Here is a 19,716-nt window from a genome sequence, read left to right as displayed (position 1 = left end):
CAAGAATGCAGATCAGGAAAATCAGAGAGAGTGCAGTCAGAACTATGGATCTGCATACTTCTTCCAGGACAGGGATCTGATACACAAGCCATTGTTACAGCAGACATTTAGGCATTTTAGTAGAGGGCAGCAGTTGCCACCTCCATTCTTCCTTGACCAGTTTTTTAAATTGTGGTTGTATTCAAAGGAGTTCAATTTATTACTGGCTTTTACTCAATCCTGGGAACTTCAGATGGACAACTCTCCATACTAGGGTACACAGTTTTGTCCTCACTCATTTTGCTCCACTCTCGAATGTAAATAATATTTATAAATGCAGTCCAAGTACAAGATATAGCAACAGCAGGACAGAGCACGCAAGGATCACACATGTGGACCACTTCAGTCCCAAAAGGTATAAGAAGCTGGTCAGTTGTAAATAGACTTAAAACGACAGGGGGGCTGCAGATTATACAATACATTTGCACACTGAAAATAGATGCAGTATACAAACCAGTTCTATGGACTGCAGGATGCCGACAGTACATTACTGAGAACAGGCTTGAGGCCCTTTTGTTTCCCCAATGTAACTTTACTAGTCTGAGCTGGAGAGAACAGAGTGCACCAACACAGAAAGTAGCCAATAGTGTTGTTTTTATTTTCTTAGTGGAAAGGACACTTGATTCTGCCATTAACCATTAACCCATACATGCAGTTTCTACACTACAATTTCTAATAAATATTCAGTTGGAAGAGGGGGGTTCTTGCTGATCTGCTCCAGACAAGTGCATGAAGAGGTCTCCAAGTTCGGTTACATCATCCTCAGTGGTAGGAATACTTCTGTGCTCTCGATCTTCAATGAAATCCCACAGTCTAACCGCATTAAAGAACTGTACAGAAACCAAGAACAAGTTAAAAAAAAAAAAGTTAGGACCCATTCATACTGAAGTGGTGTATTAACACACACATTAAAGTATTAATGCAACACAGCTCCAACGCACATGCCTTGCAGCGCAACACAATGCACAGCCATTTGGATGAGCTGCCTTAAACGCAAGAAAGAGAAAAGAGGTGAATGATACAGATGAAGTACTGTACAAGTATTCACCTCATTGCTCATCATAATTTGTTTTTATATTAAATAGGTTAGTTCACCTTTAAATTAAAAAATAATAACCTACACATTCCAGCTTCTCTAGCATGTAAAAAGCAGTTCAGGATAAGAAAAAAACCCTAGTTAGACTTACCGGTGACAGTATTTCTACGAGCCTTTCAGGACAGCACCTTGAACAGAGCGCAGCTCCACCTCTTAGACAGAAAACACTGCGTGACAGCGCCCCTTTAAAAAGCAGCTGCTTCCACCATGCCGTCAGTTGTTACCGAGAAATCCTCCTACATGCTGGAAAATATAATCAGACAATTACCAGGTCCTACAATTATATTTTACATATGATAACCAAGGGAGGGAAGTAGGCTGCTGTCCTGAAAGGCTCGTAGAAATACCGTCACCGGTAAGTCTAACTAAGGTTTTCTCCCTTCGCCTTTCAGGACAGCACCTTGGAGAGGATAACCGAGAAACTTACTTCAGGGTAGGACTACTGCCTGCAAAACCTTCCTACCAAATGATTGGTCCGAGGCTGATAGTAGATCCAAGCGGTAGTGCCTTATGAAGGTCGAAAAACTGGACCATGTGGCAGCCTTGCAGATTTGCTCAGGAGATGCCCCGGCCCTTTCTGCCCATGATGCCGCCACTGCTCGAGTAGAATGAGGTAATACCCCTTCCGGAGGTTCCAGACCCAAAGATTTGTATGCCTCTTTAATGGCTTGCTTTAACCATCTTCCGAGGGTGCTCTTGGAAGCTTTACCTCCTTTGTGAGTACCTTCCATTAAAACAAAGAGTGAAGATGACTTTCTGATTTCCTTTGTTCTTTCCAGATATTTAAGCAGACACCTCCTGACATCAAGAGTATGGAAACTTCTACTCCTGCCCCCGAAGGTAAAGGACAAAAAGTAGGGAGAATGATTACCTGTGTACGGTGAAAAACTGAAGCCACCTTTGGTAGAAATGCTGGATCCGTCCTTAAGACTACCCTATCCTGTAGACATCTCATAAAGGGCTCTTTAATTGAAAGGGCTTGTAACTCACTAATTCTACGTGCGGAAGTTACTGCTACCAGTAAAATAGTCTTTAACGTCAAGAAACGTAATGATGCTTCTTCTATGGGTTCAAACGGTGCCTTAGTTAGTCCCTGAAGAACTAAAGATAAATCCCATTTGGGAAAATTAACAGGTCTAGGCTTTACTTTTGCCATTGCCCTAAAAAATCTGATTATTAAAAGATTCCCCTGACAGGGTTCTTTCCAAAAAAACTGATAAAGCAGCTACCTGCGTCTTGAGCGTACTTGCTGCTAACCCCTTCTCCAATCCCTCTTGAAGAAATTCCAAAACTGAAAATGTGGTACGAAAATCAAAGTTTTTACTGGAACACCAAGAATTATAGATCTTCCAGACTTTAAAGTAAATGTCTCTCGTCACTTTTTTTCTACTTGCAAGAAGGGTAGAAATAAGCTTCTCCGATAAACCCTTCTGTCTTAAGATTTGTTCTTCAGAAACCAAGCTGTTAGTTTGAGATAAGCTGGATCTGGATGGAGAATTTGGCCCTGACTCAACAGATCTGCCCTGATTGGTAATCTCCAAGCAGGTTTCACTGAGAGGTTCATCAAGGTTGAAAACCAGGGTCTTTTCGGCCAATAAAGAGCTATTAATATTAGCTCCGTGGGCTCCAATCTGAATTTGGCTAACACCTTTGGTATCAGTTGAAACGGGGGAAAAAGCGTAGGACAGATGGAAGTCCCACTTGTGAGCTAACGCATCTACTCCAAGAGCTACAGGACGTGGTCAGGGGATATGGGCGGCGTCCTGACGCACCGCTTAAATACAGAAAAATCCCACCTCTGAGACAGGATGACTTGGGCGCCATCCCATCTAAGGGAAACACTAAGGGCAAATAGATAATAATGCTTCATGTCCATAATAGACATACCAAGACGTAGTGGCAATGAGTGATTCAACAGAGCCAAATCTAAAAAATGAGTGTCAAAGACCCATCAAAATTAAAAAATTCTATTAAGGAAGCCCAATAGAAATAATAAAAAAAAAATATTAAATATAAAAGTATATATAAAATTAGCACCGCTAGCAAAACAGTTTGTAAGCGGTCATTGAGGGTCATAGCCCAAATAACTTAGGTCAATAAACCTGAGCCATTACTTCAATGTTTAATACATCATAACCCTTAAGTGGCTAACAAGATGTATACCAATATCCCTCCAGTGCAGTCATTATAAATGTTCATAAAAACTGACCCTAAATTATAACGTCTCCCTGAAATGAAAGGGCACCCTATGACAGGAAAGTAATACAAACAGCAAATATTAGGTCTTAACTATTTCTTGCAACATCAACAAATGCTATAAACTATTGAGGGACATCCTGGGGTCCACACATTCAAAAGATCCCAAAACAGGTACATGGACATATCCTATCACAATCAGAATATCAGTAACCCAAAATATCTAGGAGTTATCGATAAAGGAATCAACATCTACATCGATGTTGAGGCCAAAGAGGGTATAGGTCTTTAGCTTATGAACCCAAGCCATCTCAAGTCTTGAGATGCTTCTAACAAGAACGCTGCCCCTCCAATGGGGCCTAAATTTATCAATTCCCAGGAAGATGGTACCTATGGGGTCCCTGCCATGAGCAGTCAAGTAATGTTTCGATACAGAGTGCTTGGTGAATGCTCTCCTGATATTATTAATGTGCTCATTTAAAACGCACCTGCAGGGGTCTTTTAGTCCGGCCCACATACTGCAGGCCACATGGGCACTGCAGCATATAAAACGACCCCCCCCGAGGTGGAACATGTGATAAAAGGCTCAATGGTGAAAGATTTTTGGGTACAGGTGGAGGTAAAATTCACAGACCTTCTACTCCTGCACCCGTTAATAGAACAAACCTGACACCTCCTACATTGATAGTACCCGGTTAATTCTGAAAAGAAGGTAGGCCTAGTGGTGGGAGGGTCAAAGATGTTAGGTGCCACTTTGTCTTTAAGTGACGGTGCCCCCCTGAAAACTACTTGAGGTTTGTCTGGTAGGATGGATGTCAACACCCTATCATTTTTAAGGATATGCCTATACTTAATAATATGTTTGACCTTAGAGTGTTGGCAGGTAAAATCAGTAACAAAGGGACAGCGATAAGAAGCATCAACTGGACCCTCGGCTCGCACGGTAAGTAAATCCTTACGATCCACTTTGACCACTTGGTCCAAGGTGCTAGCAACGAAGTCGGGAGAATAACCCTTAGCAACAAACCTCTGGGTTAGGATCTGTGCCCGAGTCTGAAAAGTGGCAACATCAGTGCAATTCCGTTTTGATCGGAGAAACTGGCTCTTAGGCACAGATCTGAGCCATGAAGCATGGTGGCAGCTATCATGGGGGATGAAAGAGTTCCTATCCATCGGTTTGAAGTATGTGGAGGTGACGAATTCATTGTTGCGTATAGAAATGGTGAGGTCCAAAAAGTGAATCTGCTCACAGCTAGCCTCATAATTGAGCTGGATACCCCTATCGTTATCATTGAGAAAACACATGTATTCGGATAGGTCAGAATCAGTACCGTCCCACAGGAGGAGGATATCGTCTATATAACGAACCCACAAGGCCACCTGGGGCCTTGGCTGGGCATAGACGACATCCTCCTCCCATCTGGCCATTAATAAATTCGCCATGCTGGGGGCATATTTAGCCCCCATTGCAACCCCTTTATCCTGGCGATAATAATTCCCATCAAACCAAAAGAAATGAGTGGCTGCAAACTCTAATAATAGCATAATAAATCCAATTTGTTCATCAGGGAGATTGGATAACCGGTTGAGATGTTCCAAAACGCCCTCCAAACCCAATTGATGGGGAATTACCGTGTATAGGGAAGTGACATCGGCTGTCACCAATATCATCCCTTCCTTCGGTGTAAGGTTGGAGAGGAGATTAATGACATCCCGAGTGTCCTTAACATAGAAACTCATTATGCGCACTAAAGGCTGTAGATAAAAGTCAGTTTTTATGAACATTTATAATGACTGCACTGGAGGGATATTAGTATACATCTTGTTAGCCACTTAGGGGTTATGATGTATTATTAAACATTGAAGTAATGGCTCAGGTTTATTGACCCAAGTTATTTGGGCTATGACCCTCAATGACCGCTTACAAACTGTTTTGCTAGTGGTGCTAATTTTACATAGACTTTATATTTAATAATTTTTTTATTATTTCTATTGGGCTTCCTTAATAGATTTTTTCAATTTTGATGGGTCTTTGACACTCATTTTTTAGATTTGGCTCTGTGTTGAATCACTCATTGCCACTACGTCTTGGTATGTCTATTATGGACATGAAGTATTATTATCTATTTGCCCTTAGTGTTTCCCTTAGATGGGATGGCGCCCAAATCGTCCTGTCTCAGAGAGGCGGGATTTTTCTGTATTTAAGCGGTGTCAGGACGCCGCCCGTATCCCGTGACCACGTCCTGTAGTGACGAAACGACGTAGGGAGGAGGAGCTATGTCCTGACGACACCGCTACACATCTAGTCCCGGAAGTTACGGGTTGTTCTGGAGCCGGCCGGCTTTTCTTTTTGCTGATTTATATCTGACGATTTGTATGCTATGTGGAGTATCTTGTGTTTTTTACTGTAAATATACCATCCGGCTTATGGAGAGGGTTCCTTTGGACACTATGTCATCCAGGGCCTGCTTCTAAGATCCCGGGCTGGGGTTACAGCCGTTTGCTCATTGAGGACCCTGTAACAATGGATCCTCTGGTAAGCGGCAGAATTTTTTGAAGGTGGAGGTTTCATCTATGCACCCCATTCACTTCAACAAGATTTCTTTCACCTGTCACCTTCGGATATTTTTCTGGTTTCGCATAATTTGTTTTTTTAATATATGGACTAATTTTTTTGGGAATATTACGTTTATATTTCACCTTTTTTACTGCGCACTGATTGTATGGACATTCTTTTGCGCTCACAAATTTGGTCTATTGTTACATTCAATATCACTTTGTTTGCTCTGTGTTTTATTTTCAAGATTTATCTGTGACATTCATTTTTGCTGCCCTTACCACATTATTAGCGCAACTTTTTTTCTATTCCGATTGTGCTGTATAACACTGTAGTCGCTGCTTTTGTACACTTTGATTGTTAGCGCACTATTTTTTTTTTTTACATTTGTTAAATATAATACTGCCGTCATATTGTCTGACAATATTTGGACATGTTGATTCACTAGAAATTCCCGGAAGGAGAGGAGGATTAGGTGAACAGCCTGTAATGCCGCGTACACACGGTCGGACTTTTCGTCTACAAAAGTCCGACAGCCTGTCCGACAGACTTCCGGCGGACTTTCAGCGGACTTGCAGCAGACTTTCTAACGAACGGACTTGCCTACACACGACCACACAAAAGTCCGACGGATTCGTACGTGATGACGTACACCGGACTAAAATAAGGAAGTTCATAGCCGGTAGCCAATAGCTGCCCTAGCATGGGTTTTTGTCCGTCGGACTAGCATACAGACGAGCGGACTTCGGGGTCCGTCGTACTTACGACGTAAAGATTTGAAGCATGCTTCAAATCTAAAGTCCGTCGGATTTTAGGCTAAAAAAGTCCGTTGAAAGTCCGGAGAAGCCCACACACGATCGGATTACCAGCCAGCTTTAGTCCGTCAGCGTCCGTTGGACTTTTGTAGACGAAAAGTCCGACCGTGTGTACGCGGCATAACTCTCTCCAATTTGAAGATCTTCTCACCTCTGGTTTGGTCCAAACTCCCTGAATTGTTTTTTCTTCCAGATGAGCTCCCCATCCCCATGCGCTGGCATCTGTAGTCAGCCTTCTGGTTACCGGAAAGGCCCAAGGAAGCCCTTTTGAAAGGTTTCCTTGGTTCCTCCACCACCAGAGCGATCTTTTTGCTCTTGCCCCCATGTTGAATTTCTTCTCCAGAGATTCCTGGTATGACCAATTCATCAGAATATCTGATTGCAGAGGATGGGCATGCAACCTGGCCCACTGTACCGAAGGAATTGCCGCTGTCAACAGTCCCAGAGCGGACATGGCTTGTCTTACAGAGATCTCTGCGTTGGATGGAAACGTTTTCAGGGTCAACTGCATGCATCTTCTCTATTTTCCCCTGGGGTAGAAAAATTCTCTGTTCTATCGAGTCTATTTCGTACCCCAGAAACCTTACCCTTTGAGATGGTATTAAGTTTGACTTCTGAAGATTGAGAAGCCATCCCAAACTTCTTAGATGTGTTTGAACTGTCTGTAGGTTGACCTCTACTTGACCCTTTGAGTCTGCAAAAAAAGTAGCAGGTCGTCCAAATAGGGTACTATTGAAATCCCCTTCAGCCTCAGGGGCTCCAAAGATTCCGCCATCACCTTTGTGAATACCCTGGGAGAGGAGGAAAGACCGAAAGGCAGAGCCCCCCCCCCCCCCCCCCCCCAGATTGACTGCGAGACGCAGGAACCTTTGTGATGGGGGCGCTATTGGTATATGGAGATAGGCATCTCTCAAATCGATGGAAGCCATATGACATTTAGGGGTTAGCAAGTTCCTCACTGAGAAAATCGTATCCATCCTGAATTTTTTGTATTTTATGGATCAATTTAGAACCTTCAAATTGAGAATCAGGCGGAACTTTCCTGATGGCTTTTTGACCAGAAAAATGTGGGAGTAAAACCCCTTCCCCTCTTGATCTTTCGGAACCTGGGAAATTACCTTCTGTTGCATCAGTACCTGTAACAGACTTCATGGCCAGAGCCTTTTCCCGATCCTTTGGCAGGTTTGTGATGTAAAACCGATTTGGGGGGCTTTGTGAGAATTCCAATTGATAACCCTTTTTGATTAACCCCAGAACAAAAGGACTCTGTTGTTTTTTTCCCAAATTGGTAAGAAGTCCTGTAGTCTCCCCCCTACTAGATGGTCATTGTTTTTTAGGGGTTTGTTCTGGGGTTCTAAAGAGTACCCCACCTCTACCTCTTCCTCTCTGAGAAGACCAGGGTCTCTTCTGTGTCTGGTCCTTTTCGGCTTGTCGAAAAGGACGAACATTTTTCCTCTGCTGTACCGTTTTCTTCTTCTGTGGGAAAGCTGCTTTCTTATCTGCTGTCCTGTCAAGGACAGTCTCCAGTTCTGGCCCGAACATCAGGTCTCCTGTAAAGGGAATTCCTCGCAGTTTTACTTTAGAAGCTCCCCTGACCAGGTCTTTAGCCAGAGTGCTCTTCTTGCTGAGTTAACAGGCGCAGAGGACCTTGCCAACATCCTGATAGATTCTGCAGAGGCATCTGCCATATATTTTTTTACTGCCTCAAGCAGGGTAGGGAAGGACTCCAATAAGTTTTTTCTGGAGGTACCTGCAACTACATGATTTTTAAGTTGATCTAACCAACACTCCAGATTCCTAGCCACAACTGTAGCCGCCATTGCTGGCTTAAGATTAGCTAGAGATGAGTCCCAGGCTTTCTTCAGTAGCCCATCTGCCCTCTTATCTATAGCATCTTTGAGAATACCCATGTCCTCAAAAGCTAAATCAGTTTTCCTAGATACTTGAGAAAAAGCAGCATCTATCTTTGTTTTTTTATTCCACAACAGTTCCTCATTCTCCTCAAAAGGAAACCTCCTCTTGAGGGCTTTAGAAAAGAACTGTCCTTTCTCTGGATCCTTCCATTCTTTTTCTTCAGGCAGGCTTTTTCTTCCTGGATCTCCAGGGTAGTATTATTATAATAATTATACAGGATTTATATAGCGCCGACAGTTTACGCAGCGCTTTACAACATTAGGGCAGACAGTACAAGTACAATACAATTCAATACAGGAGGAATCAGAGGGCCCTGCTCGTTAGAGCTTACAATCTAGGAGGGAGGGTCAAGTTATACAAAAGGGTAATATCTGTGGGGGATGAGCTAATGGAGAAAATAGTGCAGTTGTTAGATGGAGGCAGGATAGGTTTCTCTGAAGAGGAAAGTTTTCAGGGATCGCCTAAAAGTGGATAAATTTGGAGACAGTCTGACAGATTGGGGTAGGGAATTCCAGAGGATAGGCGAGGCTCAGGAGAAGTCCTGGAGGCGGATATGGGAGGAGGTGATGAGGGAACTAGAGAGCAGGAGGTCTTGGGAGGAACGGAGATGGCGATTAGGTTGGTATTTTGAGACTAGGTTAGTGATGTAGCTGGGGGCAGAGTTGTGGATGGCTTTGTAACTTATTGTTAGTATTTTGAATTTAATTCGTTGGGCGAGTGGTAGCCAATGGAGGGATTGGCAGAGAGGGGTAGCAGACACTGAGTGGTTTGTAAGGTGGATGAGTGTGGCAGCAGCATTCATAATGGACTGAAAGGGGGATAGTCTATTTGAAGGTAAGCCAATGAGGAGTGAGTTGCAGTAGTCGGGAACCTGGGCACCTGCATCCACCATTGCTGCTGACGATTCTGCTGTCTCCATAGTGAAATCCGCAGCTGCTGCACTGTGTACAAGGCTCCATGTGCCAAACAAAAGGAAGTCCCGGCCAGAGGACCCGCCCCTTCCTCCTGCGTTCCAGCAGCAGGAACCAATCGCTGCTACGCCCCGCAGGAAGTCTCCGCCCACCGGAACTGGCGTCATCCGCTGTCCGGGATTTGGCGCCGCCATGCAGAGGCCTGGCATGGACGCTCTTACTGAGCACAACCGCGGCCCCCGAACACCCCGGGTGGAAAAACTTCCGGCAGACCATTACTCCTGTGAGCCGGAGAAGGAAGGGACACCGGAGCACCCCCCTCACGTGCGGGAAGGAGCTGGGCTGGTCTGAGTACCCAAACATGGAGGTCCTGCCAAAACCCTCTCCTTGGAGAGAGCACAGCCCCTCTGGTTCCCCAAGCAGTGCTTCCACCATGGCGGAGGAAACACAAAAACTGACGGCATGGTGGAAGCAGCTGCTTTTTAAAGGGGCGTTGTCATGCAGTGTTTCCTGTCTAAGAGGTGGAGCTGCGCTCTCTCCAAGGTGCTGTCCTGAAGGGCGAAGGGAGAAAAATGGCTTGTTTTCCAATGCACACCTGTAGGTTTAAACAAACAAACAAAAAAAAAATGAATATTTATACTTACCTGCTCTGTGTAATGGTTTTAAACAGAACAGCCCCAGTCCTCCTTGCGTCCCTTGCCAGCACTCTGGGCTCCTCCCCCCGATGAGTGCCCACAGAGCAACGTGCGTGCTGTGGGGGCACTTGTGTGTGCTCGCTCCTGAGCTGCCTCTGTGTGACTATAAGGCGCACAATACCTCTCTGCAAAACTCCTGTGGAAAATTTCTTGAAGGGTAAATGTAGGGTCACCCACTCTAGAAGTTTTAAATGCAGGCTAGAGAGAAGCCACAAAAGGGCCTACATGTACTGTATATTAAAGTGGTTCTAAAGCCTCAAAGTTTTTTACCTTCATGCATGAAGGAAAAAAATACCTTCAGTGTGTGCAACTCCCTCCTCAGGCCCCCCCTAATACTTACCTGAACCCAATTTAGTGGTGTGCACAGGAGCCTCAGTTCTCCCGGGTCTCTCCCTCCTCATTGGCTGAAGCACAGCAGCCACTGGCTCCTGCTGCTATCCAGTGAGGAGGGGGTGGGGAGGGGCTGAGCTGCGTTGTTTGTCTTATAGTCACACAGAGGCAGTTCAGAAGCAAGAACACACACACACACACACACACACGTGCCCCCAGAGAACGCAGCTTGCTCTGTGGGCACTCATCAGGGGGGGGGGGGGGGGTCGGGGGGGGAGAGCCCAGAGTGCTGGCAGGGGACCCAAGAACTGGGGCTGTTTTGTTCAAAACCATTACACAGTGCAGGCAAGTATAAATGAAATTTTTATTATTTTATATTTTTTCTTAAATCAGAACCTTTAGTATTACTTTAAGCATTTTTTTTTTTTTTTTTAAACCTAGGGACTACCCTTAAATATACAAGAAAAGCTGGAATGCATAGGTAATTTTTACGTAAAAAGGTGAACACTTTAAAGATCTAAATACTTAAATTTGTCACTCAGTTTGCCACAAAAATTGTGCAACTATATAACTGATAAAAAATTTACAGCAGAAAATGTTTAGTGATTATTCAACCGAGCTTAGAATCAATTAGGAGGAATAAACTCTAAAACAAAATGTATGCAAAACACCATACACTTTAAAAGGATAGGTACTCTATCATGAAGAAAAAACCTGTGTGGTAAGCACTGATGCAAGCTGGCATTTTCCGGCTTCTGCAACATACTAGTACCAGAGCGTTCAGGCAATACGTGCTTCCAGAGCTTAATCACACAGGTGTTTTGCTTTGACCAATTTTTCCTTTCTACAACAGGGAAGGAGATGTCAGCACACTGTGTCGGTCTTTTTACTGACTGGGGTTTTAAAAGTATCCATGCTATAGCAAAAGTGATTTTTTTTTGGGTAGATGCATTTTCCAAGTGTAACTGAGGTTTAACAGGAGGGAATCTTTATTTTAGATCCTTAGTTGATTTACTTCTTTTGACAGAGGTAGACCATACTGCTGAAAGTATGAGTACCATGTGGGACAGACTTCCTACTACAATCACGTCTCAGCATTGGAATGGGAAACATTACATCACCCTACTCAGGCATTTCTTCATATCAACCATGTCACTTTATTCTAAAGTTACTCAGGCGAGATATACAGGTAAAAGAGCAGTGCACATCCCTTTCCTGCACTGCTGAATATATATATATATATATATATATATATATATATATATATATATATATATATATATCTATATCTATCTATATCTATCTATATCTATCTATATCTATCTATATCTATCTATATCTATCTATATCTATCTATATCTATCTATATCTATCTATATCTATCTATATCTATCTCTTTACATGCATTCATGTATGTTGCATTGTGTTAAAATGCAGACAGGATGCCTTTTAATGCCACAGCACACTGCAACGCACATGTACACAACACTGTTGTGACTGAAGTACAGAGAAAACCACTATTTTAGATTTGCCCCTGCGTTGATCCGAAGCAGAAAAATGTAGATCACTGGTGTGAATGAGCCCTCTAATTAGTAATATGGGCACTTCAGGCATGTGGCACTTTTCCAGGAATCTTACACAAGATGAAACATTTAGTATAGGGCATTCTCTGTGGATTGACGTCATTTTCAGTGCAGAATCTTGGAAAAAGCAAGTCTAGCACAAAGGGATGACATTTATGCAAAATACCATTTATAAATGGATAATTTGTCATAGCTTTAGGGAAGTTAAATTAGTATTAATAGGTTTAGATAATAGTCTGAAAATGAATAGTATTTCCCAATATCATTATAAGTCAATATGATATATACAATATGATATCGTTCACACAGGGCCCCGTTTTGCCATCCTGGAGATGCACAGGTGTTGCATGCATCCCCGTGCCAGCAGTGCCATTGTATTCTGTCTGGTTGCAGCTGCACAGACACAATCACCGTGTCCCAATATGATGCCCGCGGGGGTACACAAATATGCGATACTGGTAGCAGGAACTGTCTGTGCAGCCACTGCATCCCAACAGAAAACAATGGGACTGCTGGCACGGGGATGCTCTTGATAACGTTGTCTATTGATGTCGAAACGTGTCAAGATGGTGTTCCCCTGCGCCACTCCTGGCCCAGTGAGTGGAACGCCGGCCAGGTTCTAGGCAATATCCATCTTTCTGCACACTCACAGGGCATTTAACAATTCATCTATCAATTTAGTGGCATTTTTTTTAATATTGTAACTTAACCACTAGACATCCGCGCTATGGCCGAATGACGGCCACAGCGCGGACCTGCATTCCCGGGAGGCCGTCATATGACGGCCTCCCCTGTGCACGCTCCCTGCAGGGCGCGCGCCGGGCGTGCTGTGATCACCGAGTCACTGAGACTCGGCTGATCACCGATCCGTGTAAGGGGCCGGTCCCGGCCCCTTACCATGTGATCAGCTGTCAGCCAATGACAGCTGATCACATGATGTAAACAAAAGATCGGTAATCGTTTTTTTACTCACGCTGACAGCGCAAGTAGAACAAAAAAGCCGTTCACCGGCTGAGATGTCAGGGACATCGGTCCCGAAGTGGTCGAGGCACATCTGCCTCATCAGTGCCACCTAAAAGTGCCACCTAACAGTGCCCACAGTGCCACCTAACAGTGCCCGCAAGTGCCACCTATAAATGCCCACCTGTAGTGCCAATCAGTGCCACCTGCCAGTGCTGCCCATCACTGCCACCCATCAGTGCCCATCACTGCCGCCTCATCAGCGTACATCAATGGAGAAAAATTACCAGTTTTAAATTTTTTATAACAAAATAAAAATTTTTTTTTTTTTTTAAATTCAGTTTTTTACATTTTTTTAACAAAAAGTAAAAACCGCAGAGGTGATCAAATACCACCAAAAGAAAGCTCTATTTGTGGTGAAAAAATGATAAAAATTTCATTTGAGTACAGTGTTGTATGACCGCGCAATTGTCATTCAAAGTGCGTCAGCGCTGAAAGCTGAAAATTGGTCTGGATAGGAGGGGGGTTTAAGTGCCCTGTAAGCAAGTGGTTAATAAACCTACCAAAAAAAAAAAAAAAAAGGAAGAAGGGCTCTTACCCGTACTGTGCCTTCGGATCCAAGTTGTTTCCGAGGTTTCTCTGGGTCTGCTATGGTTCCATCTGGGAATGCATGCAGGTATAGACACTTTCCACCAAAAGGGCAGGTGCCACGTCCCTGATCAAAGTATTTACAGGCCTTCTTACTGAAATTTAAAGAAAGGCAACTGGTCACCCACTGTAGGATGTGTCCTAGTAAGTTTTTACTAGAAACAGGCAGTAAAATTTTTGTTTTATAAAACAGAAAGTCTACAACATTATCTAGGTAGGTATATAACATGTAACAGGTATATAAACATATCCCCATTTTGTTCTATAAAGTTGTGTGTCCACATCTTTGGCTAGTCAAGCACTACTCTGTCAACCTTTTCCATTTCCAGGTACCACATGTAATCCAGATTTGAAGGGGGAGGGATTTCTGGCCAATCATCTGAAATCTGATAAATTTAAATCTTGAAGGGCCTCATGTATTCTTAACGGAATCTTGATGTCCTCTATGTACTTTTTACAGATCATGCAGTAATCCAGCATGAAAAAGCCCTATACTTTGCCTTTGTCGAAGATTTTTCGGTAATATAGATTGGTCACTGCTGCTCTCCCTGCTTATGCAGGGAATCTGGTCTTGTATCTGCCTCCTGTAATTCTCTGCAGGCAGCCTGTAGTGGGTGGGGCCTGCTGTGTCCCTCCCACATCTCTGCACAGGCTATGTGCAGCACAGTGATGATGGGCATTAATTGGGTTTGCAAAGTGGAATTATATAATTTGTGATATTGAGAAAGATCCATGAATGCAAGTATTGTGACTGGAATTCAGCACCAATGTAACCAATGGCAGCGCATCATGCTAATGCATGTATTGTGCGCTGCATTAACGCATGCCTTATTACCACACACCGGAACTGAGAAAAGTAAAATGGGCCTTTAGGGATTTACATTGAAAAAAGAAAGTGGAACGAAAATGAAAAAGATTTAAAAACTGAACAGGCAAATGCAGGAGGATGAAAAAGGTGACCGAACACAACTGCAAGAATCAAAGTCTCCATCTGCATATTAAGGCTTTCAAGGTATAAAGGCTCCACATCGACACATCAAATGTCTACATGTTAGTAAATTTAATTAAAAACCCTAGTTCCCCAAAGACGTGTTACTCGATGCAGCCATCATAAACCTGCGAATCTGAGGATTCTATAGTCTGGGTTCCCCGTTTTAGAAGTTTTTGGTTTTCATCGAAAGTCAAACTCACCCCATTCCCTGCTTAAACGCATCAATCAGTTCATTCTTCTTGCTTTGATCTTCCACCCAGTAAATACTGGGAATAACAAACTCTGATATCACCCGGCATTCTGGACATGCTCTAATCAGAAGACAAAAGAAAAAGGACAAATGCTGCTGTGACTGGTGTTACCTGGATGAGTAATTATGTTCAGCTAGTTTTCAGATAACCTGAGGAGATATTGTACATTGCAGTCAATGTAATGCAGCTTGGTCAAGGCTGCGATTTGATAATGAAGGAATGGCAGCTTACCAATGAGGTCTCCTGTGCTCTCACTTTAAAATAGTAAGCTCTATTTGTTAGATTCACAGTATTGTACGATGCATTAAAGTCTAATTATTATTATTATTATTATGGATTTATATAGCGCCAACAGTTTGCGCAGTGCTTTACAACACAAGGGCAGACAGTACACTTACAATACAAATCAATACAGGAGAGACCAGAGGACCCTGCTCGTTAGAGCTTACAATCTAGAAATTGTTTTTTTTCCCAGTCTGAATGTCAATGTGTGGCAGGTAACAGAAAAACAATATAAAGATATATTGAAGAACTATTTACACATGTATTTCAACTGAAAGAAACCCCCAACTATAACTAGTCTTAAAAATGTTCCCCCCTCTCCTCCTACCTAACCTGTATACGTACCAATTTTCAATCTGCCTCGGTTACGTGTTACCGCAGCTCTGTGTAAGTGAGCGCTTCACAACAGCTGTGAATTCCGGGAGCACTGACATCACGCATAGGCTCCCATGGCCCAAGCTGTTGGTGCTCTCCCTCCTCTCCCCTGCAGCAGTCATTCACCAACACAAGGGAGCTGGAGCTGTGGGATCAAGTGACCGGACCAGAGTGGATTAAAAACAGGTAAGCACACGCATCTTTTTTTATACTGGTTAGGCAGGATAGGTAGGAGGAGGGGGAAGGGAACATTTTTTAAGAATAATTATACTATAGTTAAGCTTTTCCTCCACTTTTTAATGATTACACAATTTTATTCAAATGAAGTGGTTTTACTTACCTCTACTTCAGCCAAAAAAAAAAAAAAAAAAAAAAGGAGAAGGCAATTGAAATAAAAAAGACATGCTGCATGTTTCTAAAATCTAGCCCCCAGCACTTACTTTATGACAGGATTCTCAAACTGTTTGGCACATCTCCACTGCCTGATACAGGACAGGCAGTACGTGTGGTTGCAGTTGGACAGGATACCAAATCTCCGCTCTGATGGTGAAGGCTTGTCATATACGACTTCCATGCAGACACTACACACCTTGTCTTGGCTGGCCTGGAAAGCAAAGGCCTTTTCCATCTCCAATTCAAATGTTTCCATACATAACTAAAACAAAAAAATTATACACTTCAGCTCCAGCAAGATTTGAGTACTAGCTATACAAAGGCAGATAGAAGCCTGACATGACATGGTATACTGGAAACCAGTAATGAGGAAATAGAGAGAATTAAATTTGAAAATGCTAATTCAATGACTTTTCAAGTCACTCAAAAGTATAAAGATTAGGAGCTCTGACTTTTCTCATACTTTAGGCCCCTTTCACACGGTTAGACCGTTCAGGTCCGCCTGTCAATTTTGACGGCGGACCTGAAAGGGCGCTCCATGTTAGCCTATGGAGCGACGGATGTCAGCGGAGACATGTCCGCTGACATCTGACCCGGTCCGATCCGCTAAAAGCAGACGGATGGCCCTACGTTCAGATCAGTTGCTGGCGGATCGGATCGGGTGAGATCTGATGAAAACGGATATGCTGTCCATTTTCGTCCGATCTCTCCATAGGAAGCAGCGGCGCTCGACAAGCCCCTCCGCGCTCAGTGAGCAGAGAGGGACCTATCATCCGCCAGCTCAGTGGAGAACAACGGAGAGATCTCCCGCTGAGCCGGCGGACCGAGGTGGACTCCGTGGAAGCGGAGTCAGCCTCGTGTGAAAGGGGCCTTAAACAGGGCTAAAGCCTCAGACTGTCAACAAAAAGATTATTCATGTACCGTAGCTCCAACATATAAAACGATTTCATAAAGCACCATGTAGATTTAGGAGTAATCCGGCATAAATCAAAAAATTTTACGCGGCTTACATTTTTACATCCATTGAATCCTTAAAATCCGACTTATTAAACTGATTTGGAAGCCCACTTTAATTTCTAGTAGACCATTTTTTTCCCTCAAGCAATACCTTTTTTATTCATAAAATAATACAAAAATAGTTTTTACCTGAAATTTATGAATCTCAACTTACAAACTTGCACTAAGAAAAATATGGAGTCACCACTGACTTCTCAAAACTAGTAGTTTCTCTCTGTTTGGGAAGATCAGCTTAATAACTAGATGGAACATAACTAAGGGAGGATTAGAAAATATTCATATACAGCCTACTTTGACACAATAAGGCGATTCTGCATAAAGATATTTTATATATATGAATGTCTCCTTTACCTGTTAATTGGTTATGCCTAGATCAGCAAACTAACTAAAAATGGTTCAATGAGAATTAAAGCTGAGAAAGTTTCTAAAACCTTCTCCACTCAATAGAAACAAAAAAAAAAAAAAAATAAGTTAGAGGGCTAGCCTTTGGCCAGTCTGTATTTGTAGGAGAAGTCTTGGCGGGTATAGCCTCCTCCAACAGATCCCTTGTCTGCCTCATTTCGTGGTTCCCGCCCAACCATAACACCCAACTTTCTATTTTCATACATTATACTTGGGGTATGCTCTCTTTTAGGCGTACTGACCAGCAAGACCATGGCACACCCTAGGTCATGGCAGTTAGGGTTATCGAATTTTCCAGTAAGACCGACTACAAAAAAAATTATGTGGATGACTATGACAATGGGCTTGTGATGACCAGCAGAGTCAATTTACTTAAAGTTAATGGTAGAAGGCTACCATTGTGTTCTCCTGAGAATGCTATCTGCGTGGCTATCGTGATGCGCTATTTGAATCACTGACCCAGAAAAATATAAGATAAGCACTCCCAAGTCCCCAGCACCTCCCTCCCTGACTTGCATGCTTGTTTCAGGTCAAAGGCTCAGAGTATTAGTGGGTCAGGTCAGCATGTAAGCAACTTTATTAGTCATTTTAGGTGAGGAGTTCAATTACCAAAAAGAATTAACATCTTTGGGAAATGCATTTAGATTTAAAGGCCTCATATGAATTTTTAGCATCCAGTCTGATTCAGATGTGCTTTTATATGGTTTTTATATTAGCCAGACTACAGCAGGACGGATGCTGCCCTAACGACCATGCAGACACACGAAGGATCTCCGGACATTTTTTACCTTTTCATGTGACTTCCTCTGTTCCTGGTCATAGGGGTGAAGCACTTGTAAGTTGCAGATATCACAAACATCTCCATGGATATAGACACAGCTTTCCCCATAGTGACATGGCCCTGCAGCTGCATAGGGGCAAAGCTGCTGGGGGTCCCCAGGAAATGGTGAGGCCGCCTCAACTTCTTCCAGTCCTGTACAGATGGCTTCCAGGTAAGAGTGCGGTTTCAACACTTCATCAGTCACTTGAGTATCACTGTTGTAGTTTTGGTTAGAAGCAAGATGTAATCGATTTTTATCTTCTGCCAATCCCGATAAATCTAATAATGGCATTAGAAAGATAATTGATAGTCATGAATTCACGTGAAATTTGAAGAATCACACAGCCTCTAGTTCTCACGTATAATGCATACCATTTTCTTTACCAAGGTGTTAAAAATGTAAAAATAGGCTGGGTTTCCACTTTGGCAGCCAAATGTGACCCCCCCCCCCCTTCATACACAGAAAATAAATATGCCTGTCATAAAATTCACAGAGTTTGTGCCCCAGGTGTCAAAGGTGGGGCATACAGCTGGCCAAAAAAGTGAATAGCTGTATGTCCCCATACTTATGTAAACCGTGATCCTCCTGGGAAAACCCTGGGAATTTTAAGCTAGGCATATTTTATGCCTGCTTATGTCCACGAGGCTTATAGGTTTGTTATGTGTTCCACCTCCAACAGCATACCTCAATGACTTGAGCTCTGGAAAGTTTAACCCCCTTCAGGGCATTATTTGTTATTCAGAACTGCGCTAATTTAACTGGCAATTGCGTGGTCATGCAACACTGTGCACAAATGAAAATTGTATATATTTTTTTTTCACACAAGTAGAGCTTTCTTTTGTTGATATATAACCATCACTTGGATTTTTATTAAAAAAAAAAAAAAAAAAAAAAAAAGGAAGAGGAGAATATAATAAAATTCAATTTCTTCATACATATTGGTCTAATTTTGTTATGCTGATGCCCTAAAGTGGATGTAAACCCAATGTCATCCTTTCTAAACTACTGCCATAGGGGTTCTCTATAAGGATATACATGCCCCCTGCATGTATCTTTACCTGTCAAATGTCTCCCCTCTGTTTGTTATGAGACCCGAAAAACTGCATATTCTGTGGGTGGGTCTGTTGTCTGGAGCTCGGTGGGTGGAGTCGTGATGTCAGTAGACTCCCCGCCCACCTCTACACTCCCCTGGTCAATATGCATTTTCTCCTGTGTATTTCTTACACTGAACTCCTGCTATGATCTCTAACATCCAGTGAAAAGACAGGAAAGTAACCACATGACTTCAGCATGCCAAATCATGCTGAGGTGTGGAACAGCCAATCCTTGCAGAGCTGCTGAACAAAGGAGTGGGGGTGGGAATTAAAAAATAATGCATGTCTTGGGCTAGTGCACAAAATATGTAAATCACCTGTCACTCACAGCAAGGGGAGGATTTGA

General features: G+C 43.0%; 1 protein-coding gene across 1 annotated transcript in view; it reads right to left on the bottom strand.

Annotated features, from left to right (window-relative positions):
* Window positions 1-616: 616 nt before the first annotated feature.
* MKRN2 (makorin ring finger protein 2) overlaps window positions 617-19,716 on the bottom strand; it is a gene marked incomplete at its 5' end in the record, with an annotated part of 32,484 nt that continues 13,384 nt past the window's right edge. The window contains 5 exon segments of the mRNA XM_073592375.1: window positions 617-869; window positions 13,695-13,839; window positions 14,936-15,046; window positions 16,084-16,298; window positions 18,244-18,554. Of these exon segments, the coding sequence (XP_073448476.1) occupies window positions 723-869; window positions 13,695-13,839; window positions 14,936-15,046; window positions 16,084-16,298; window positions 18,244-18,554 (929 nt within the window).

Source organism: Aquarana catesbeiana, linkage group LG07 (genome assembly GCF_042186555.1).
Source record: "Aquarana catesbeiana isolate 2022-GZ linkage group LG07, ASM4218655v1, whole genome shotgun sequence".
Taxonomy (NCBI): Eukaryota; Metazoa; Chordata; class Amphibia; order Anura; family Ranidae; genus Aquarana; species Aquarana catesbeiana.
This window is presented reverse-complemented; position numbering and strand designations above follow the sequence as displayed.